Source organism: Leopardus geoffroyi, chromosome D1 (genome assembly GCF_018350155.1).
Source record: "Leopardus geoffroyi isolate Oge1 chromosome D1, O.geoffroyi_Oge1_pat1.0, whole genome shotgun sequence".
In the NCBI taxonomy this organism is placed as follows: domain Eukaryota; kingdom Metazoa; phylum Chordata; class Mammalia; order Carnivora; family Felidae; genus Leopardus; species Leopardus geoffroyi.
In genome coordinates this window covers 102,529,015-102,547,277 of record NC_059329.1, presented here as the reverse complement: position 1 = coordinate 102,547,277, position 18,263 = coordinate 102,529,015, and the positions used below count along the sequence as shown (strand labels likewise).

The 18,263-nt window shown below is 53.4% G+C and overlaps 2 protein-coding genes across 6 annotated transcripts in view; one reads left to right on the top strand and one right to left on the bottom strand.

Moving 5' to 3' along the window:
* Nucleotides 1-7,745, bottom strand: part of P2RX3 (purinergic receptor P2X 3) — a 28,864-nt gene extending 21,119 nt beyond the window's left edge. For both annotated transcript variants that reach the window (XM_045485253.1, XM_045485254.1), the window contains exon 1: nucleotides 6,058-7,745. In XM_045485253.1, the coding sequence (XP_045341209.1) occupies nucleotides 6,058-6,176 (119 nt within the window). In that variant the 5' untranslated portion in view covers nucleotides 6,177-7,745. The remainder of the gene's footprint in view (nucleotides 1-6,057) is intronic.
* Nucleotides 7,746-8,049: 304 nt separating this feature from the next.
* SSRP1 (structure specific recognition protein 1) lies at nucleotides 8,050-17,625 on the top strand. Of its 4 annotated transcripts, none has more exons than XM_045485248.1 (18): nucleotides 8,060-8,210; nucleotides 8,701-8,836; nucleotides 9,688-9,873; nucleotides 10,406-10,511; nucleotides 11,041-11,231; nucleotides 11,336-11,566; nucleotides 11,693-11,796; nucleotides 11,899-12,027; nucleotides 12,270-12,491; nucleotides 13,188-13,260; nucleotides 13,366-13,374; nucleotides 13,668-13,806; nucleotides 13,973-14,018; nucleotides 15,188-15,317; nucleotides 15,744-15,914; nucleotides 16,080-16,168; nucleotides 16,697-16,883; nucleotides 17,123-17,625. In XM_045485248.1, exons 2-18 carry the CDS (start codon nucleotides 8,783-8,785, stop codon nucleotides 17,192-17,194), a joined length of 2,139 nt encoding a protein of 712 aa, XP_045341204.1. In that variant the 5' UTR covers nucleotides 8,060-8,210; nucleotides 8,701-8,782; the 3' UTR covers nucleotides 17,195-17,625. The 4 variants fall into 4 exon arrangements, with proteins under 4 accessions (XP_045341207.1, XP_045341204.1, XP_045341205.1 ...); XM_045485249.1 differs by lacking the exon at nucleotides 8,060-8,210 and adding an exon at nucleotides 8,361-8,575; XM_045485251.1 differs by lacking the exon at nucleotides 13,366-13,374 and having other exon boundaries at nucleotides 8,050-8,210.
* The last annotated feature ends 638 nt before the right edge of the window (nucleotides 17,626-18,263 follow it).

The window sequence follows — 18,263 nt, the reverse complement described above, 5'->3', positions numbered from 1 at the left end:
CAGTCTGTAGCCAGTCCTATTAGCTCCGGACAGCACACCGGGAGGCAGATGCCGTCACTGTCCCCATTATACAGATGAGGAAGGGTCATCACCCGCATTTGGAAAATGCTGCACACTCCTAGTTTTGGAGAAACACTGGTGACATCTCGTGGCATCCAGGAATGCACTTTGGGAATTGCTGGATTAGGGTCACTTTCTGCATGCTAACCGAGGACGGCACAAGGTTGGGGTGGCCCATCAGATGAGGATGAGCAGAAGGAAGGAACTGGAGGCTGTGTGTTGTGGAAAGCACAAAGCTGGGGAAGGGTCAGGCTGGGAAGCTGACCTGAGGACTTTATAAGCAGGGAGTTAGGATTTCAGGCCCGGAAGTTTTCCAACCCCAGAAGGTTGTCTTAAGAATGGGCTGCTATGGGAGGTGGTGAGCTCCACGTGCCTGGAAAGACTCAAGGAGATGTTTTCAGTTGAGAGGGGGTATTGGACTGCATGACCTCTGGAGTCCCCATAGCGGGGAACAGCTCCGGGGTCATGCTGGGGGTCACAGTCACTGGTAGGATGGGCACCTACCCGTTCTGTTTATGTGAACACAGGCTGACATTTGCAAGAGACTCTTTGTGCAGTTTTCAGTGAGGGGGCTGGGAGTTACCCCATAATGGGGCTTCCCTCATGGGTCTGAATTCCAAATGCTCTCCTGAGTGGGACAGAGAGGGTGGGGTCACAGCCAGCACTGGCGGGTGGCTCCCAACCTGTCACCTGTTTTATTGTTGCCGCCTTATAGCAGGCAACATCCTGATTAATGCAGCCTTAGGAGTTCATATGCTTGTACAGGGCTCGAACACCCTGCCGGTATGGACATCTGGGGTGTTGTATGCTTTACTTTCTTTTTCTTTTTTTTTTTTTTTTTTTGCAAGGGGAGGGGTTTCATCAAGGTCTCGTAAGGAAATCTCACACACAAATCTCATCCACCACCTGACGTCCAAATGAGTATTATCAGCTCACGGCTGGGGCCCTGCCCAGTGGAGGGAGTGAGGCCAAGGGCCCAGGTCTCCCTGCTCCCAGCTGAGCTCACCACTGCCCCAAGTAGAAGCCACAGTCACAATACGCCATCTGGAACCTCAGTGTGCCTGGCCACGGAATGGCCACATCTCTGAGTGGTGATCTAATGACAAGGTTTCCTAAGACCCTTTGCCCTGTCCATAAAGCCCAGGAACATCTGCTGATGAGAAGCGGGGTTCAGATCATCACCTAACCAACACAGCCCGCTGAGTGTTCTGTGCGGTAAGGGTTCCCTGAGTCCTTACCACAACCCAGAGAGACATTTTTGTCAGTACTATTATTTTTTTATGCTTGTTTATTTTCGGGGGAGAGAACGAGTAGGGGAGGGGCTGAGAGAGAAGGGGACAGAGGATCAGAAGCGGGCTCCGCACTGACAGCAGAGAGCCTGATATGGGGCTCGAACTCATGAACCATGAGATCACTACCTGGGCCGTAGTCAGAAGCCCAACCGACTGAGCCACCCAGGCGGCCCTTAGGTCACACATAAGGAACCGGAGGCACAGAGGTGTACTGACTTGCCAAGCTGAGAGGTGGGCTCCAACCCAGACAGACTGCTCGGAACCCCCTCACACCTCACACCCTGCACGGCTGGTCTTGGGGTTGCTGGCTCCCGGTCACCTCACCGGGGCAACAACTCTAGGCTTGGCAAAGTCGCAGGAGGAAGGGCCCCTAGGGCTTGGAAGAGTAATTAACCAATCTCTTTCCTCCTCCTTCTCCTCTACAGCTCCTTCTTGTGCCCAGTGGGTAGGAGACTCCACATCAGAATTCTCTCTCTGAGTTAAATAATAAGTGGGAGAATTTCAGTGGCCCCTTGGGGCCCAAGGACGTCATCAGGGCAGCTCAAAATAAGGGGATGCTTCATTTCCAGAACAGAGGGACTGAGTCTGTCTCCAGAGGCCAGGGCTGAGGAGATAGGGCAGGACTGGGCCTTCGATTCTTGGCATTTACTCTGCTACTCTGACTTATTTTTTTCTTGTGTTCCCGGTTTATTATTTATAGAGCGGAAAGCGGGTGTCAGCTCCTTGGCAGGTGGGATGTGTGGGAAGGAGGCCAGAGCAGCATCCCAGCCCCTTCTGTCCACCCCCAAGGAGTCAGGGAGGAGGCCGGGGAGTGGGCGTGGGGGGTGTGTGTGTCCGGAGGAGAGGGGTCTCTAAGGAATGTGTGAGCCGGGGGGAAGGGGAAGGTGTGCTGGGGAGTCCATGAAATGATCATAGCTGCCATCTATCACTGACTCTCCCATTTCAGGCAACGCACTTGACATGGCAGCTCGCCTCGCCATACCTCCCTGGGGCGGACATTCCTAAACCCATTTTCCAGATGTGAGGCCTGAGACTTAGAGACATAAGGTGACCCGTCCAAGCCCCACTCATAGTTGTGTCAGAGCGAGGCTTCTAACCAGAGGCTCTTCCTTCCATGGCCTCCCCTTCATGGGGTGTGGAGAGGGGAGAGGGAGACCAGAGTGAAAACCACTCCTCTCTCTGCACCTGTAACGTGGGAGGTTCCAGAAGGTCTTCCCACCATACTTGCCACCTAGTGTCCCACGGGGTGCCTAGGGTGCATCCAGGGGGGAGGATGGGGTGGTGGGCCAAGAAGGTGGAATTTCAGGCCCTTCTCTCTAAATGAGAGCAGCTCCCTCTTTTAACTGCTGTATGTATTGAGCTTCTTTATAAGATTCAAAATGAGGCTGGATATTATGAACCAAATGGGGCAGCTGTGCAAATAGTGAGTCTACGGATTGGGCCGCGCAGGGGGAGGGAGGGACGGGGAGAGCAGGGCTGTGAGGGGTCCAAGGCACCATCAGCCACCACAGGTCCTTCTGATGATGAAGCACCAAAGGGCCGGGGGGTGCCCCTCTGTCAGTTTGCAGGAAGGCACTTCCTTCAAGGAGGTCCTGCAAACAAGCCATAGAACCACCAGCACTTCTGTAAACTCAGTCCTCAGGGATCTCCTATTTCCTCCTCAGCTCCCCAGAGGATCCCAAAAAGAAACTGGCTCTTAGGAAGTCCCACCCCACAGAGGAGACAGGGGATTGCCACCGGGGCCCAGGAAGGCCACATGAGAAACACCAGGAAAGTCTTGGCCTCTCTGTGCACCTGGCTGGGTAAAGGAAACCAGGGATGAAGTGGTGTGAACCCCAGACAAGCAGCTGAGGTTGGAGCAGGGGTGAGAGCATACGTGCAGACGATGAGCTGGTGTGTTACTGCAAATGCATAAGAGGAATGGTTGGCTCATGTTACACGTGTCCTAGTAAGGTTGTGCATCTGGTCTACCTCGCAGGGATGATACGGCAGAGATTCAAGTGTTAGTTACATGTTACTATCACAGCATTAAAAATCCTTCCAAATTCTGCTGTGTCCAAGCCATCCTCCTCTCTCTCCGTATGACTGCACCACCCTTAATGGATTATCCTGTGTCCATTCCTACCCACTCCAATCCCTTGGCATATGAGCCAGAATGATCTTCCCAATTCCGATCTCATTTGTCCGTCTCCTCTCTCTCTCCCCCTCTCCTTCCCTCCCTCCGTCTCTGTCTCTCTGTCTCTCTGTCTCTCTCTCTCACACACACACACTTCCCATCCATTGTCCTTCTGTACGAATGAAAGCTCTGAGGGTGTCTGAGGTCTGGCTGGGTCTGTGATCCCACCCCTATCTCACGCCACACTCACCTTTGCTCCTTCTGCTCCAGCCAGAGAGACCTTCTTTTCTTCTCCCCATTTGCCAGGCCCTTTCCCTTTGCAGAGCTGGGTTTCTCTGCCTTGAATCCTCTTCCTTCCCTTTCCCCCACCCTGGGTTGTTCTTACTTGTCCTTCAGATCTTGCCTTGGGCACCACACCTCCAGAAAACCTTGTCTTAGCTCCCCACCCAGGTCAAATACCTCCATGCTGGCAGGTCTCTTAGCACTGTGTGCCTCTTCTTCAAATCATGGGCCTTGGTTGAAATTCTACATTTGTTCTTGGAGATAGTTTGATTAATGCCCATCTCTTGCACTGTAAGCTCCATGAGGGTGAGGGCCCTGTCTGCTTTTGCCCACCTTTCTGTCCTTGGTGCACAATGCCTGGCATGAAGAAATGCTCAGTAAATTTCTGCTAAATTAATGACAATGGATCATGAAGTCCAAATGGTGCATGGGCTCACGTGCACAGAGATGGGGCTCAGGCCAGGGGGCTGGGCTGCAGACTGCACGGATGTAACTGGAAAGAGCTGCTCCATGGGGAGCTGTCAGGCTGGGAGATGGATGGGGCTGGATATCAAGACGCCGAAGAGCCTCTCCTGCTTGTTCCTGCAGGCTGAGCTCCAGCACTGAGGATCAGAGCATCAGATCGTATCACGATGAGGAAGAGACAGGGGCAGGGGGAGAGCGGAGCAGACTGGCCCAGGAGGCGCTGTCTACCCTCCATCAACCTTCTGCCAGAGCCAACAGAGCCAGGAATGTGCTGAGGCAGCTTTGGGATCCACCTGGACCACCATACCGTCTCGTCTCGTGGCTATAAACAGTCACAGCATCGTATACACATGTGAACATGGAACAGTTAAGAACCAACTTCCAGCCAGACTCTGGAGATGCGGACATGGAACATTGGCAAACATTGTATCTCACAAAACCTCCCAGGTGCAAGTAAACTTCAACACTGCTTATCCTACCCCTTCTCTCATATCCCGGAGAGGAGCACTGGATGCATAGCCTGGTCCAAACAGGCACATAAGTGAAGCCTACTGGCTCCCACAAAGCACACAAAGCAAAAAAATCCCTTAAGCCACGTCTGCCTGCTTTTCCGAGCACACGCTCACACCCTGCTCTGACCTTTCAGGCAAGGAGGCCCACGCACGCACAGCTCCAGCTCACACATGCACCGGACGTCCCCTTTCACTTGCTTGAATTCACTCATGACAGGTGTCACTGGCTAGCTGTCTCTCACACGCAGAGCCATTGTCTCAAGGAACAGCATTGTCTCAAGGAACACCATGAGACTAGAGACCGGCACACCAGGAAAGAAAACTTGAGAGGTTTCTGCCTGTCATTTCTGGTGCCCCATCGGTGTGCGCAAATGACCACAAGAAAGACAGAACCTGTGTTTTCTCCCCAGCCATTGTCTGTTTCATGGCCCTTTGTGTATATATGTGTGTGCGTGTATGTGTGTGTGTGTGGGGGGGGGGAGTGCATGCCTTTAAAGGTGGGCACTGGGAGGGGGTCTTCTGACCACTGGCTTAAGCAGCCCCCAGGACGGGTTATATGGTACAAAGTCCAGGTAGCAGTAGAGAACATTCGCTTTCTGACAAAGGGGAGTGTTTCTGGATTCATGAGGAGGGCCCCTGTATCATGTTCAAATGGCCACCTTTCCCCCGAGCAACTCTTCCCTTGAGTGTTATTTGTGCCTGTGTCTCTCCTCCTCACCAAAGAGCAGACCCCCTGCTTTGTCCTACCCTCTAGGAGGAAGGGCTTCTCCCCTTGCCCCATTTTTTCACCATCTCCCCAAAGCCAGGAAGGGAATCCCTCATTCCAAAGTGGTTCAGTTCCCTCCTTCCCACCCCACCATCAACCGGATCAAACCTATTGATCTCCTATTTCTGTCTCCCCTATTTCAATGCCTTCCCTTCCCCTTTCCTGTGCTCCCTCGTCTTTTTAGGACCCCAAAGCACTGGTTGAGGAGAACGGGAAGATGTGTGTGTGGGGGGGTCTCTTCTCTGGTGGGGGCAGGATAGAAGGGAGAAGCGAGATGGTCACCTGGGACTTCTCCTGGTGGAGAGCGTGGTACCAGGGCAAGAACTCACTCCTTGGGGTGTGTGCCTAGAAACCACCCTCTGATTCCCGAGGATTTACTGGGGAAAAGAACTCATCTGGGGACCAGATCCCTGATGGGAGTGGCCGAGTCCAGTCCGTGGGACACGGCTTCATAGAAGAGACTGCTTCCTCCAACAGAGAAGCCCAGGCCGCTGGACAGCAACAACACCGAGGGGACAGCAGGCAGCCCTCCCCTGCCAGGACCCAAAGGCCCACAGGACTCACCCCACGAAGTAGGAGATGATCAAAAGCTGGACTGCTCGGTTGATGACCCCAATGGTCCAGCTTTTCACAACCACTGACTTGGTGGTCTCGTAGGTGAAGAAATCTGATACGCAGTTCATGCTGAGAGAGCACTCAGGGGCCACTGAGAAGGGACCCAATGGTGGCTTCAGGAGGGAGGGGTCCTCAGGACAGGGAGACAGAAATCAAAGCCTGGAGGGGACAGCTTGGAGGGGCTTGAGGAACGGGTGGGGAGCCTGTTCCTTTAAGTCAGGCAACCCTAGCTCAGTGCCCAGGCTCTCTCTGCTCTTGATACTCTGGGCTGCCAAGAGTCCAAGGCCAGGGAGGGGGGACCCCCTTTTAGTTCGTCTCCACCCCACTCCCCTGTGATGTCACGGCAGGGGTGGGGTCTCCAGTCCCAGGCTCCTGATTGCCTGGGATGCAGCTGGCTAGGGCCCTCTGGGACTCGTGTTTTATCTGCACTGTCTACCCTTTCTGTTCCGTTCTCTTATGCCGCATCTTTATTCCAGCTCACCAGCTGCTTCATGCTCTTCTTAAAGCCCCTTGAAACGTCCCATCCCCCAGGCATCCAGCAGCCTTTCCTGGGCTGAGTGCCCCCTTCATTTGTGAGTGTCCTCCTAAGGTCGCTCAGTTTTGCAGCCATCTACTCCTTTCTTGAGTTGCTTCCAATAGCATGGGTCAGTGGGGAAGGGTCTCTTGAATATTCCTCTTGACCTTCTGGGAGGAGTGAGTAAAGAGTTACATGGTTCACGTTCCTAACTCAAGCTGGCAGTGGCCCACAGTCTATCTGCAGCCTGACCTTATCACCTTGGGGTGTTTTGTTTTGCATTGTTTTACTGTGAGTTTACTTGTCTGAACCTTTTGTTTCATATTATGCTCCTGGAAGGCTGGGGCTGTTTCTATCTTGCTTCCTAGTCTCCTCAAATCCTAGAACTGAGTTGGAGCTCAATATATATTTACTGAACGTATGTCGCTAGATAGTGCTGGAATGGTCTTTACTCAGAGGTTAAAGTCATGAATTCAGGGAGCAACAGTGCATTCTGTCTTTTATCCTAGGATTGAGTTAGCAAACTGGCATAACTAAGTCAGATTAGCGGGGAAGTCTTGAATTTAAATATTCTGTCCTAACGTCTTCGTGCAGGACACATATTACCAATCATTCCGGATGTAGAGTCACCGTGATTAAGAGAGAAGGGAAGTGGACGGGGGTAAGGAGATTTGGGACCCTGGGCAAATCCTCTTTGGGCCTCAGTTTTCCCATCTGCAAAGGGAAGTCATAGTGGTCAAACTCAAACATCTCTGCCAGGAGGCCAGGCCTCCTCTGATTTTACCAGATGCGCCCTACGACTATATTGGTGGGGGGGGGGGGGGGGGGACACGGCTTCCGAGATCCCACGCTGCTGGGGTTTCGAATCAGGGCCGCCTCTCAGGGGAATCTAACACGAGCACTTGAACTTGATACTGCCACGTGACAGTCTCTTCCAGGCGACCCCTATACTGCAGTCTGGGGTGTGAAATTTTTGGGCGCCGTGAACTCCTTCCAGAGCATCCAGTCCCCGACGTCAGGGGAGAGCGGTACAAGTCACCGTGACACCGACACCCAGGAGCCAACCAGGCGCCGGGCGGGTCACCTCTCTCCGCAACTCGAAATATTTTTCTTCTTGTACCCAGAGACTCCTTTCTACTCCACAGAAACCGCTCCTGTGCAAGACAGAGGGAGACAGGCATACGCAATCTGTGGCAAGTCTAACAAGATAAAACTACGCAATTTCCCTCCAGAACTTAGTCCTCCACTGGAGAGATGTAATTTTTAAAGAAAGAGCCCCGAGCGCTCCCATCTTTTTGTCAGGTTCGCGCCGCGCTGCTTCCTCGCGGATCCCCTTCTCTCAGGTCCTCCAGGGCGGCCGACGCTCTATACGACACCCTCGTAGGCGGGCCGGACTCACGTCTCTCTAGCCAGCTCGTCCTCTCTATGGTCAGTGCACGGCTTCCGGTGGCGGGACGCGGGGCCGCGCACGCGGGAAAAGCTTCCCCAGCGTCCCCCCTAAGTCCCCCTTGTCCCCGCCCCCCCTCCCGCGTCCCCCAGCGCGCCCACCGCCCGCACCTGGGCCGTAGCGAGGCTGCATCTTGAGAAGGTGGGTGGTCTCCGGCCCCGTGTCCCCGGAGGGCGCGGGCCCCGCTCCCCCGCGGGACCCTCAAGATGGACTGTTCCGCGTTCGAATCCACGGGCAGCGGGCGAATCCATTTTAGGGGGAGGGGGAACCGTGGGTCCCGCGCCGTGGCGCGGTGGGAGCGCTGGGAGAGAAACCTTGCGCTCGGAGCTGGGTCCCGGCGCGGGCCAAGTGCAAGCTCCGGGCAGGATCCGGGTTCTGCTACTCGTTGCCATGGCTCCCGGTGGAGCGCCCGGAGCGGGTTGTGGCCGGGGTGTGAGCGCTCCTCCAGGCCGGGTTCTCCAGCCCCTGCGGGGCCTGACTCCTTGAGAAGTCTGCAGGGCCTGCCTGTAGGTTCCCAGGCAGAGGAGATCCTGAGACATCCCAGGCTCAGCCAGGGGTTGCCACCTGGCTCCGTCCATGGGTCGAGTGAGGTGTCGTCTTTGATGTTTCTCCGTCTCCCTCTTGAATTCAGATTCCCAGCCTGCTGAGTATCTGCACACTCAGCCGGGGTTTGGGGCCCAGCTCCCAGTGGAGGCCACCAGGGGCACATCAGTATGGCGGAAACACTGGAGTTCAACGACATCTATCAGGAGGTGAAAGGCTCCATGGTAAGAAGAGCTTGGGCTTTTAGTACAGGCCAACAGAGGGAAGGACAGTAGACTTTTTGTCCATTTGCAAGAGCTTGCTTTGCTGACGTTGCTACTTTGGAAAAGGAGTCCGAATATGTCCCTCCAAACCCACCGTAAAGTGAAAATACCCTTTAAGTCAAAAATACACTTAATACGTGTAACCTGATGAACATCCTAGGTTAGTCTAACCTACCTTACGCAGGGTTTCAGAATGTTTACATGGGGGTACAGCTGTGCAGAATCCTCAGACACAGAGCCTACCTTATAATAAAGTTTGAACACCCCACGTGGTTTATTGCATACTGTCGTGAAAGTGAAACAATGGGTGGAGCACGGTCAGTCAGAGCGCGTGTGTTGGATCGTGGGGGCTGACCTGGGGAGCCATGCCTCGCTGCCACTGCCCCGCATCATGAGAGAGTGTACCACATGCGGCTCGCTTGGGAGAAGATACAAATTCAAAATACAGATAACGGTTTCTGTTGGACGTGTATCATTTTCACACTGCCGTCAAGTTGAAAAATTGTTAAGCGGAGCCATCGTAATTCAAAGACCGACTGTATAGGAATCCCAGGATCTGAGCTTGAGAGGGACCACTTGTCCTGCTCAGTTCCGAGCGCTGAAACCGAGGACTCGCAAGGGTTTTGGATGCCGGCGTTTGGTGTTAGCATCCAGATTTCCTGGTTACTTGTCTCTTCTTTCTGACTCTCGCCCCTGCAGCTATTGGTCCCACATCTGTATCTGGCCAGCCCAGGATAGGTGTTGGGTGGGACTGTCTGAGCCCGGTACACCTGTGCGTTGTACCCTTCCATTTGGGCCTGTTTTTCCAACAGAATGATGGTCGGCTGAGGTTGAGCCGCCAGGGTATCATCTTCAAGAATAGTAAGACGGGCAAAGTGGACAACATCCAGGCTGGGGAGTTGACAGAAGGCATCTGGCGCCGTGTCGCCCTGGGCCACGGACTGAAACTGCTTACAAAGAACGGCCATGTCTACAAGTATGACGGCTTCCGAGAATCGGTGAGATGTTCTGTGGCCATAAACCCTTTTTACTATGCTGTCTTGTTTGTTTTTGATCTAGAAAGAGTTGGGGCTCCTTTGAGCAGGGCCTTCGAGGCCGTTAAGCAGTGTTCAGCTTTGGGTGTCTTGTGCTTTGACTCCAGAAGCTTTTCTACCGTTATAGATTTTTGGTGGTTTCTGCTCATTGCCTTTGTCCGGATTCAGAGTCTTAGTGCTTTAGTTTGAGTTTTCTTTTTCTGTTTTGAACTGCTCGAGTCAAAGGTCTTACTCCGTTTTTTATTTTCTCTCTTGTTAAAGCAGTACTTCTATAAAGTCAGAGGGCACTGTGAGGCCTATAACCAGAAATGTTATTCATATACTTTCCTCCTCCCCTAGTCTGAGGGTCTGGTCCTCAGCAACAACTTCTTTCAACAGCCTGGGTTTCTGATAGAAAGGATACTGAAGCAGTTTCTCACAGATAATCTCAGCATGCTTAAGTTTGTGTTAAGGCCACCGGGGTTTACAGGGATTGCTCTCTGCCCTCTACCCACAGGAGTTTGAGAAACTCTCAGATTTCTTCAAAACTCATTATCGTCTTGAGCTTATGGAGAAGGACCTCTGTGTGAAGGGCTGGAACTGGGGAACGGTGAAGTTTGGTGGTGAGTCCTGGGAAGACTAAGGTTTGGAGGAGAAGGTCCGATGAAGGATGTCAGCCTTTACCTTGTTTTGCTCCTTTCTGCTACTATTTCTGGTTTCTTGTCAGTTTGTAATTAATCATACATTCAACAAAAATTTTTTTAATGTTTGCTTATTTTGAGAGAGAGGCAAAGAGCGCGTGAGCAGGGGAGGGGCAGAGACAGAGGCAGAGAGAGAAAGAATCCCCATCAGGCTCCGTGCTGCCAGCACAGAGCCCGACTCAGGGCTCGAACTCACGAACCGTGAGATCATGACCTGAGCCAAATTCAAGAGCTGGACGTTTAACCGACTGAGCCACCCAGGTGCCCCTATAGTTCATCATATATTTATTAAGGACGAAGGGGGTATGAGGCAGTGTGCCTCGTCTTGGGGGGACAGTGTGAACAGAACAGCCCCAGGCCCTACCCTCAGGAGGTCAGCAGTCTGGTGGGAAGGCTGTTTCTGCACACCTTGAGGGAAGGAGCTTGTGGTTGATAAGCCCTTACCCCTCAGGGCAGCTGCTTTCCTTTGACATCGGTGACCAGCCGGTCTTCGAGATCCCCCTGAGCAACGTGTCCCAGTGTACCACAGGCAAGAATGAGGTGACACTAGAATTCCACCAGAACGACGACGCAGAGGTCTCTCTCATGGAGGTGCGCTTCTATGTGCCTCCCACCCAGGAGGATGGCGTGGACCCTGTTGAGGTGAGGCCTCCCCTCTTTGCCTTGGGAGCATATGGCGCTGAGCAGGCCCTGGCCGGCCTGGGAGCAGGTCGCCGCTGCCTGACTACCAGTGTGCGCTTCTGCAGGCCTTTGCCCAGAACGTGCTGTCCAAGGCGGACGTGATCCAGGCCACTGGAGACGCCATCTGCATCTTCCGGGAGCTGCAGTGTCTGACTCCCCGAGGCCGTTATGACATTCGGATCTACCCCACCTTTCTGCACCTGCACGGCAAGACCTTCGACTACAAGATCCCCTATACCACCGTGCTGCGTCTCTTTCTGCTGCCCCACAAGGACCAGCGCCAGATGTTCTTTGTGGTAAGCAGAAGCCCCTGGGGGTGGATCGGCCTGGTTTGTGCCCGAGTCTTCAGGAGATGGATCTTGCCGGTGTTCGGTTCGTCAGCAGTTCTCGGGGTGCTAAACCTTGTCGGCTCTTCTTACCAGATCAGCCTAGATCCCCCCATCAAGCAGGGCCAAACCCGTTACCACTTCCTCATCCTCCTCTTCTCCAAGGATGAGGACATCTCCTTGACTCTCAACATGAACGAGTAAGTGTGTCCCTGAACTCTTGTCCCTCGCTGTCCTGGCAGGAGACCGGCGTGCTGTTAGAAGGCAGCAGTGCTTGTGACCTCGCATTCCTCTGTTTGCAGGGAAGAGGTGGAGAAGCGCTTTGAGGGGCGGCTCACTAAGAACATGTCAGGATCCCTGTACGAGATGGTCAGCCGGGTCATGAAAGCCCTGGTCAACCGCAAGATTACAGTCCCAGGCAACTTCCAAGGGTGAGAGTGCTGGTCTGGGCTCTGGCCCGCCTAGGGGCACCGTGCTGGGAACCTAATCTCTTGGAGGTCCGGTTGGGTCTGACCATGATGGGTGTCAGTTGTCTCCTTAGGGGTCAGCCTAGTGAGGTTTCCTCACGAGAGGGCCTGAGGACACTCATGTCGCTGCTGAGAGAGGTGCCTTTGGCTCTTTGCCACCTGCTGCTGAGGTAGGCACTGACTGGGCTCCCCACATCCTCCACCAGGCACTCAGGGGCCCAGTGCATCACCTGCTCCTACAAGGCGAGCTCAGGACTGCTGTACCCCCTGGAGCGGGGCTTCATCTACGTCCACAAGCCCCCCGTGCACATCCGCTTCGATGAGATCTCCTTTGTCAACTTCGCCCGTGGCACCACCACCACTCGCTCCTTTGACTTTGAAATTGAGACCAAGCAGGGCACCCAGTACACCTTCAGTAGCATTGAGAGGTGAGGGCTTCCGCCAGTCACTTCCTAGGCATTCTGGGCCTGTGACTCTTCCCCAACTTTTCAAGCCTTGAGCAGAATTTTTCTTTTGCGTCCCTGGGATTTGGTCCTCCTTGGAGGAAAGCCTATCACTTTGTGTACTTAGATTGTTTCCCATATTAGGTGTCCGGTACTAGCCCTTCTTCACTCCCCCTGTGATGGAAATGCTATCTCTCCCTTTCCCGGAATGAGCTTTGTGCCCGGGAAGAGAGTAGCTAATGTTTATTGAGTGCTCACTGTGGGCTGAGCGTCTTACAAACATCTTCAGGCTGAGTCTTCATAACAACCTGTGAAGTACGAAATTCAGACTAGTACAAAGATGAGAACGTCCCTTTCCCTGATGTTCTGCCCCTGCCCTGGGCATATCTGGTGCCTGGGTACACACCCTTCCCCATCCTTTCTTTCCCAGATGCTTGACACTGCAGGTTCCTTTGAAGACTAGTGTCTGACTCTCCCTCGCCGCTGCCCCCAGGGGTCTGTGGGCTGTTAGGTTGGGCAGCGTGCTCGCCAGCTGCAGGCCCCACAGTCCGCCCTGGCTGACGGCTGTCGGACCAGCTCCAGGCCCCACGGTCTGCCCTGACCGACGGGTGTCGGACCAGCACACGATGCACCCCTGCGTCAGCCCCTCCACCTAGTAACATGGTGCCTCTCCCCACACAGGGAGGAGTATGGGAAACTGTTTGATTTTGTCAACGCAAAAAAACTCAACATCAAGAACCGAGGATTAAAAGAGGTATCTGTGTGTGTGGAAAGGATGACCCTCTTCTCCTGTCGGGGTGGGCAGGGATGGATTCTCCTGGCTTCTTCTTCACTCTCTCTTTTCTTCTTACCCTTATAGAAAAAAGAGGTGCGTGTGACCCTTCCCCCCTCCTGGTGCAGGTTTCCTCAGCATGACCTTAGAGCAGCCTCTGCAGCCCCTCAGGAGCCCCCAGCGGGGCCGGGAGTGGGAGGGGCTGGGACTAACCCAGTTGGCAGGAAGTCCTCGGGCATCGGCCCTGCATGTTGGCTGTGTGTGGACAGTCCGGCCCCAGGATCTTCTGGGAGCTGGTCTTACTCACAGGCATGGGGGTGTGCTTTTGAGTGTACAGGGCTTCTGCACCAGGGTGAGCCGGCCCTCACTCGCCTCTCTTCTCTGGCTAGGGCATGAACCCAAGCTACGACGAGTATGCCGACTCTGATGAGGACCAGCATGATGCCTACTTGGAGCGGATGAAGGAAGAGGGCAAGATCCGGGAAGAGAATGCCAACGACAGCAGCGATGACTCAGGAGAAGAAACCGGTGGGCTAGCCTTGGCGGTGCTGGGGCTGGGGGTACCAGTGGGCTAGCCTCGGTGGTGCTGGGGCTGGGGGCGGTCAGACTCTTGCCTGGGCCAGAGCTGGGTATCTGGGTAGGGGCTGGGGTCTCCGTATGGGGTGATGCTGATGCATCCCGTGTTCTTCTTCAGATGAGTCATTCAACCCAGGTGAAGAGGAGGAAGACGTAGCAGAGGAGTGAGTTTTGGTTCCGTTCACGGGGGTGAGGTGGAGGCCTGTAAGCTTGAGGGACCAGAAGATATCTGGACATTTCTCGTGTCCCAGCATTAGCTACTGACCCAGGGTGGGAACGTGACCTCCAATGAGGTAACACCCGGAAATGCTTTCAAAATCGTCCAGGGCTTTGCAAGTGCAAGGCACGTCGGAAAGCCAAAAAAGCAGTGGGGAGAAAATGTCACTAAGAGCCAGTGCTTGCCCACTCACTAGCTGGGAGTGTTGGGGTCAGTTGCTGAATCTGTGTATTTTATTTTATTTCTTAAAACGTTTTATTTATTTTTGAGAGAGAGGGCATGAGCAGGGGAGGGGCAGTGAGAGAGGGAGACACAGAATCTGAAGCAGGCTCCAGGCTCTGAGCTGTAGCACAGAGCCCAACACCGGGCTTGAACTCATGAACTGTGAGATCATGACCCAAGCTGAAGTTGGAAGCTTAACCAACTGAGCCACCCAGGTGCTCCTCTCTGTGTATTTTAAAGAACCTAATTATATGGGTATGGACGGACTTGGACTGAAGTTAGTTTTCCAGTTTCTTTTCTTTTTCTTTTAAAGTAATCTCTACACCCAGTGTGGGGCTTGAACTCACAACCCTGAAATCAAGAATCGTATGCTCTCCCGACTGAGCCCCGACTGAGCCCACCGGGCGGCCCTAGATTTTATTTTGTTATATTTACTTACAAAAAATTTTCCCTTTTCTATAATGATTGTCCCTTCATCACAAAAGACTGTAGGGTGGATTAAGACAAGTAGCTCAAAGGAGGTAGTGAAGAGGCCTTGGGGCATGTTCCGGGCAAGATGAGACCAAGTGTCTGTCCCCAAGAGTATGGGGTCGGAGGAGGTCGTGGGTTAGGCCTTGACCAAAGAGAGCAGCTGAAGCCTTTGTTACTTTGTGTCTCACTGGTTGACTGATGCCATGCTGGGCGTGAAGAGGCAGGGCCGATGTGGGGAGGGGACCCAAAGCCACCTCAGTGGAGAGGAGGAAGCAGGGTGGAGACCAATGGTGGAGGCTGTCCTGTGGTCCTGCCTCCCCGTTTCTGGGCAGGGAGCTTTAGACTCATTTCCCTCTTGCCCTGAGGCTGTGGGGTGCTGTCCTCACTCCTGGGTCTAAGCACCCCCCCCCCCCCCCCCGGCAGGTTTGACAGCAACGCCTCTGCCAGCTCCTCCAGTAATGAGGGTGACAGTGACCGGGATGAGAAGAAACGGAAGCAGCTTAAAAAGGCCAAGATGGCCAAGGACCGCAAGAGCCGCAAGAAGCCTGTGGAGGTACACGCTCGGGTTGGGAGGGTGTTGGGGAAGCCGTTCCCTTTGCCTTCTGTCCACCACCAGTGGGGCCTGTCACGTGGGCCTGGGGCTGCTTTTTGTGGCCAATGAATATGGCCTTGAGGAGTATCTTCTTGGAAAGTTTTCTCTCTGGCCTTTGAGATAATTAGCTTCTGGGAGATCTGAATTAGGAGACTGGCTTCTTCTGTCCCAGCAGCCCCAGGCAAGGGGCCCCTGATGAGCTAGGCACTGGGTACTGGGGGTAGGAAAACAGGGTTCCTGTCATTGGGAGCCCTTAGTTTAGCTCTATGCCTATTTAGTCCTTCTCCCCGTTTTTCCTCCAAGTAGGTGTTGTCAGTAATTTCTTTCGGAGAACATGGGGGTGTCTGTGAGAAATAGATGGTTGAAGGCATTTGGGTTCTTATGTAGGTGAAGAAGGGCAAAGACCCCAATGCCCCCAAGAGGCCAATGTCTGCCTACATGCTGTGGCTCAACGCCAGCCGAGAGAAGATCAAGTCAGACCATCCCGGCATCAGTATCACAGATCTTTCCAAGAAGGCAGGCGAGATCTGGAAGGGAATGTCCAAAGAGAAGAAAGAGGTGAGCGGTAGCAGAGATAGAGGGGGCAGGGATGGGCCTTTGGTGAAACTTTTCTGTATAGATTTTGCCTGTGTCAGGGAAGAGGCCTCATTCTTATCTCTTTTTTTTTTTTTCGTGTGTGTGTATGTGTGTGTGTGTGTGTGTGTGTGTTTGCGTGAGAGACAGGAGTGGGATCGTAAGGCTGAGGATGCCAGGAGGGAATATGAAAAAGCCATGAAAGAATATGAAGGGGGCCGGGGTGAGTCTTCTAAGAGGTGAGTGTTGGGAACAAAATGGTCCAGTGATTGCTTTTTCGACATCTATTTTTGCAGGTCTAGGTTGAGAATCAGGGTGCTGAAGATAATAGGTATGCTCTGACTGCAATAGGGCAGTGCTCCTCAAGTCTGGGTAGGCAATTACCCAAGTATGGGCAGTTTGCTAGGGAATTGCTGAAGTCACAGGATAAAGGGGGCCCTTTTCATGAGGGTCAGTTTTATTCAAAGGTATGGGGGAATTAAAAAATTACGATGGAACATCATTCACATGAACTTTTAAAGACAAAGCAAGAGATGCCAGATAAGTCTGTGAGTGCAACTGCTTCAGGCTCCGGCCTGTGATTTTTCTGGTTATTTGCTTAGGATGCCCTCCCTTGGGGCTCTTGGGGCTGACCTGGCTGGCTGTTTGCGTTCATAGTGAGATAGCAGTGCGGCCGTGAGTGAGAAAAGTTCTGTTAAAAGTTAGGGTGGATTGGCTTTGGTGGGTGAGCCTGAAGGCCCAAACCCTTCTCCCTCTTGCTGTTATAGGGACAAGTCAAAGAAGAAGAAGAAAGTAAAGGTGAAGGTGGAAAAGAAATCAACGCCCTCGAGGGGTTCATCATCCAAGTCGTCGTCAAGGCAGCTGAGTGAGAGCTTTAAGAGCAAAGAGTTTGTGTCCAGTGATGAGAGCTCTTCTGGAGAGAACAAGAGCAAAAAGAAGAGAAGGCGGAGCGAGGTGAGGCAGGAGTTTGGGATGAGGGGCCCCTGAGGGGTGGTTGGCTGGGGGCCAGGGGCTGTGGTAGGTCTGTGAGAGTAATGAGGGGGGAAGGGAGTGTAGATTGGAGGTCTGAAGGCCAGTGCTGCAGCTCAGGGAGAGGGAGTAGGGAATTAGGGGTCCTTCCATCACTGAAAAGTGGCTCCCTGGGAGGGCAACCAGGACTCAACCTTTCTCCTTAAGAGACCTTTGATTTTCAGGACTCTGAAGAGGAGGAGCTGGCCAGTACTCCCCCCAGCTCAGAAGACTCAGCATCAGGATCTGATGAGTAGAGCAGGGGGAAATTCTCTCTTCTGGAGGTTGCACTGTCACACCTGCAGTCTCTCCACCCGTGTTTTGGTACCAGTTTCTCCTATGAAATGTAGTCCTTGGATTTTGTGCCATCTGGACAAGCTCTTCTGGTGGGATGTGCACTTCAACTGGGGCAGCAGGGGAGGCGTTTTCCCTCTACTGCTTTCCGAGGATGGCTCTTTGTAATTTGGGGAGAGATTGGGTGGGGGGCAGGGCAGTGCAGGGTGAAACACTTGGCCTGCTCTCCCGACCTTAGGGATGTAGCCGCTGCTTCTCCTGTTCAAGTTGCTGCAGCAGGGGTCATGTGCGATCAGGCCTGTAGCTCCTAACTGGGGTCTATTTCTACTTTTATTTTGTATTTCTGGTCTGTGAAAATTCAACATTTAATAAAGGGAACTGACTTTGGAAACCATGTCCTTATGCCTCCTCTCTAGCCCTGTTGTATTGTCCCCATTGTTTTTGGTGGTATTTACCATGCTGTTGTGACTGGGCAGGGCTCTGCTGGCCAGCCGGGAAGCAAGTCTCCAGGTACATCCTGTTCTGTTCCCGGTTGGACAAGCATTGGTTTTCACTCTCTTCTGCCGGGATGGGCCACCTGAGAGTCTAGAAATGAGAGCTGATCTGATTAGGAAGTCACTTTCACAGTTCACTCCATTAGCCAAGCTGAGGGGAGGCAGCTTCTGGCGCAGTCCTCAATCACCTAGGAGTCAACGGTCTTCCAGGGCTTTAGATAATGGAATCAGGAGTGACTGGCCCCCTTGCAGCGGGGAGAATGGAAACCTGAGCCTGGAGAGTGGTGCGTGCGTGCGTGCGTGTGTGTGCGCGTGTGTGTGTGTTGAGGGGGGGGTGTGGGTAGGGGTGCAGGAAAGCTGTGCAGTTATGTGTGAAGCTTTTGTTCTTATGGGAGGCAAGGGGTATACCAGATTTTGAGGTCGAGAGGAACTTCCATCCGCGAAGGGGGCAAATCAGAAGATAAACGAGGACCCGCTAGGAAAATAGAGCTTTCAGTCGTCCTCACCGCGGCTCTACCTCCGAACTTATACACGTGGA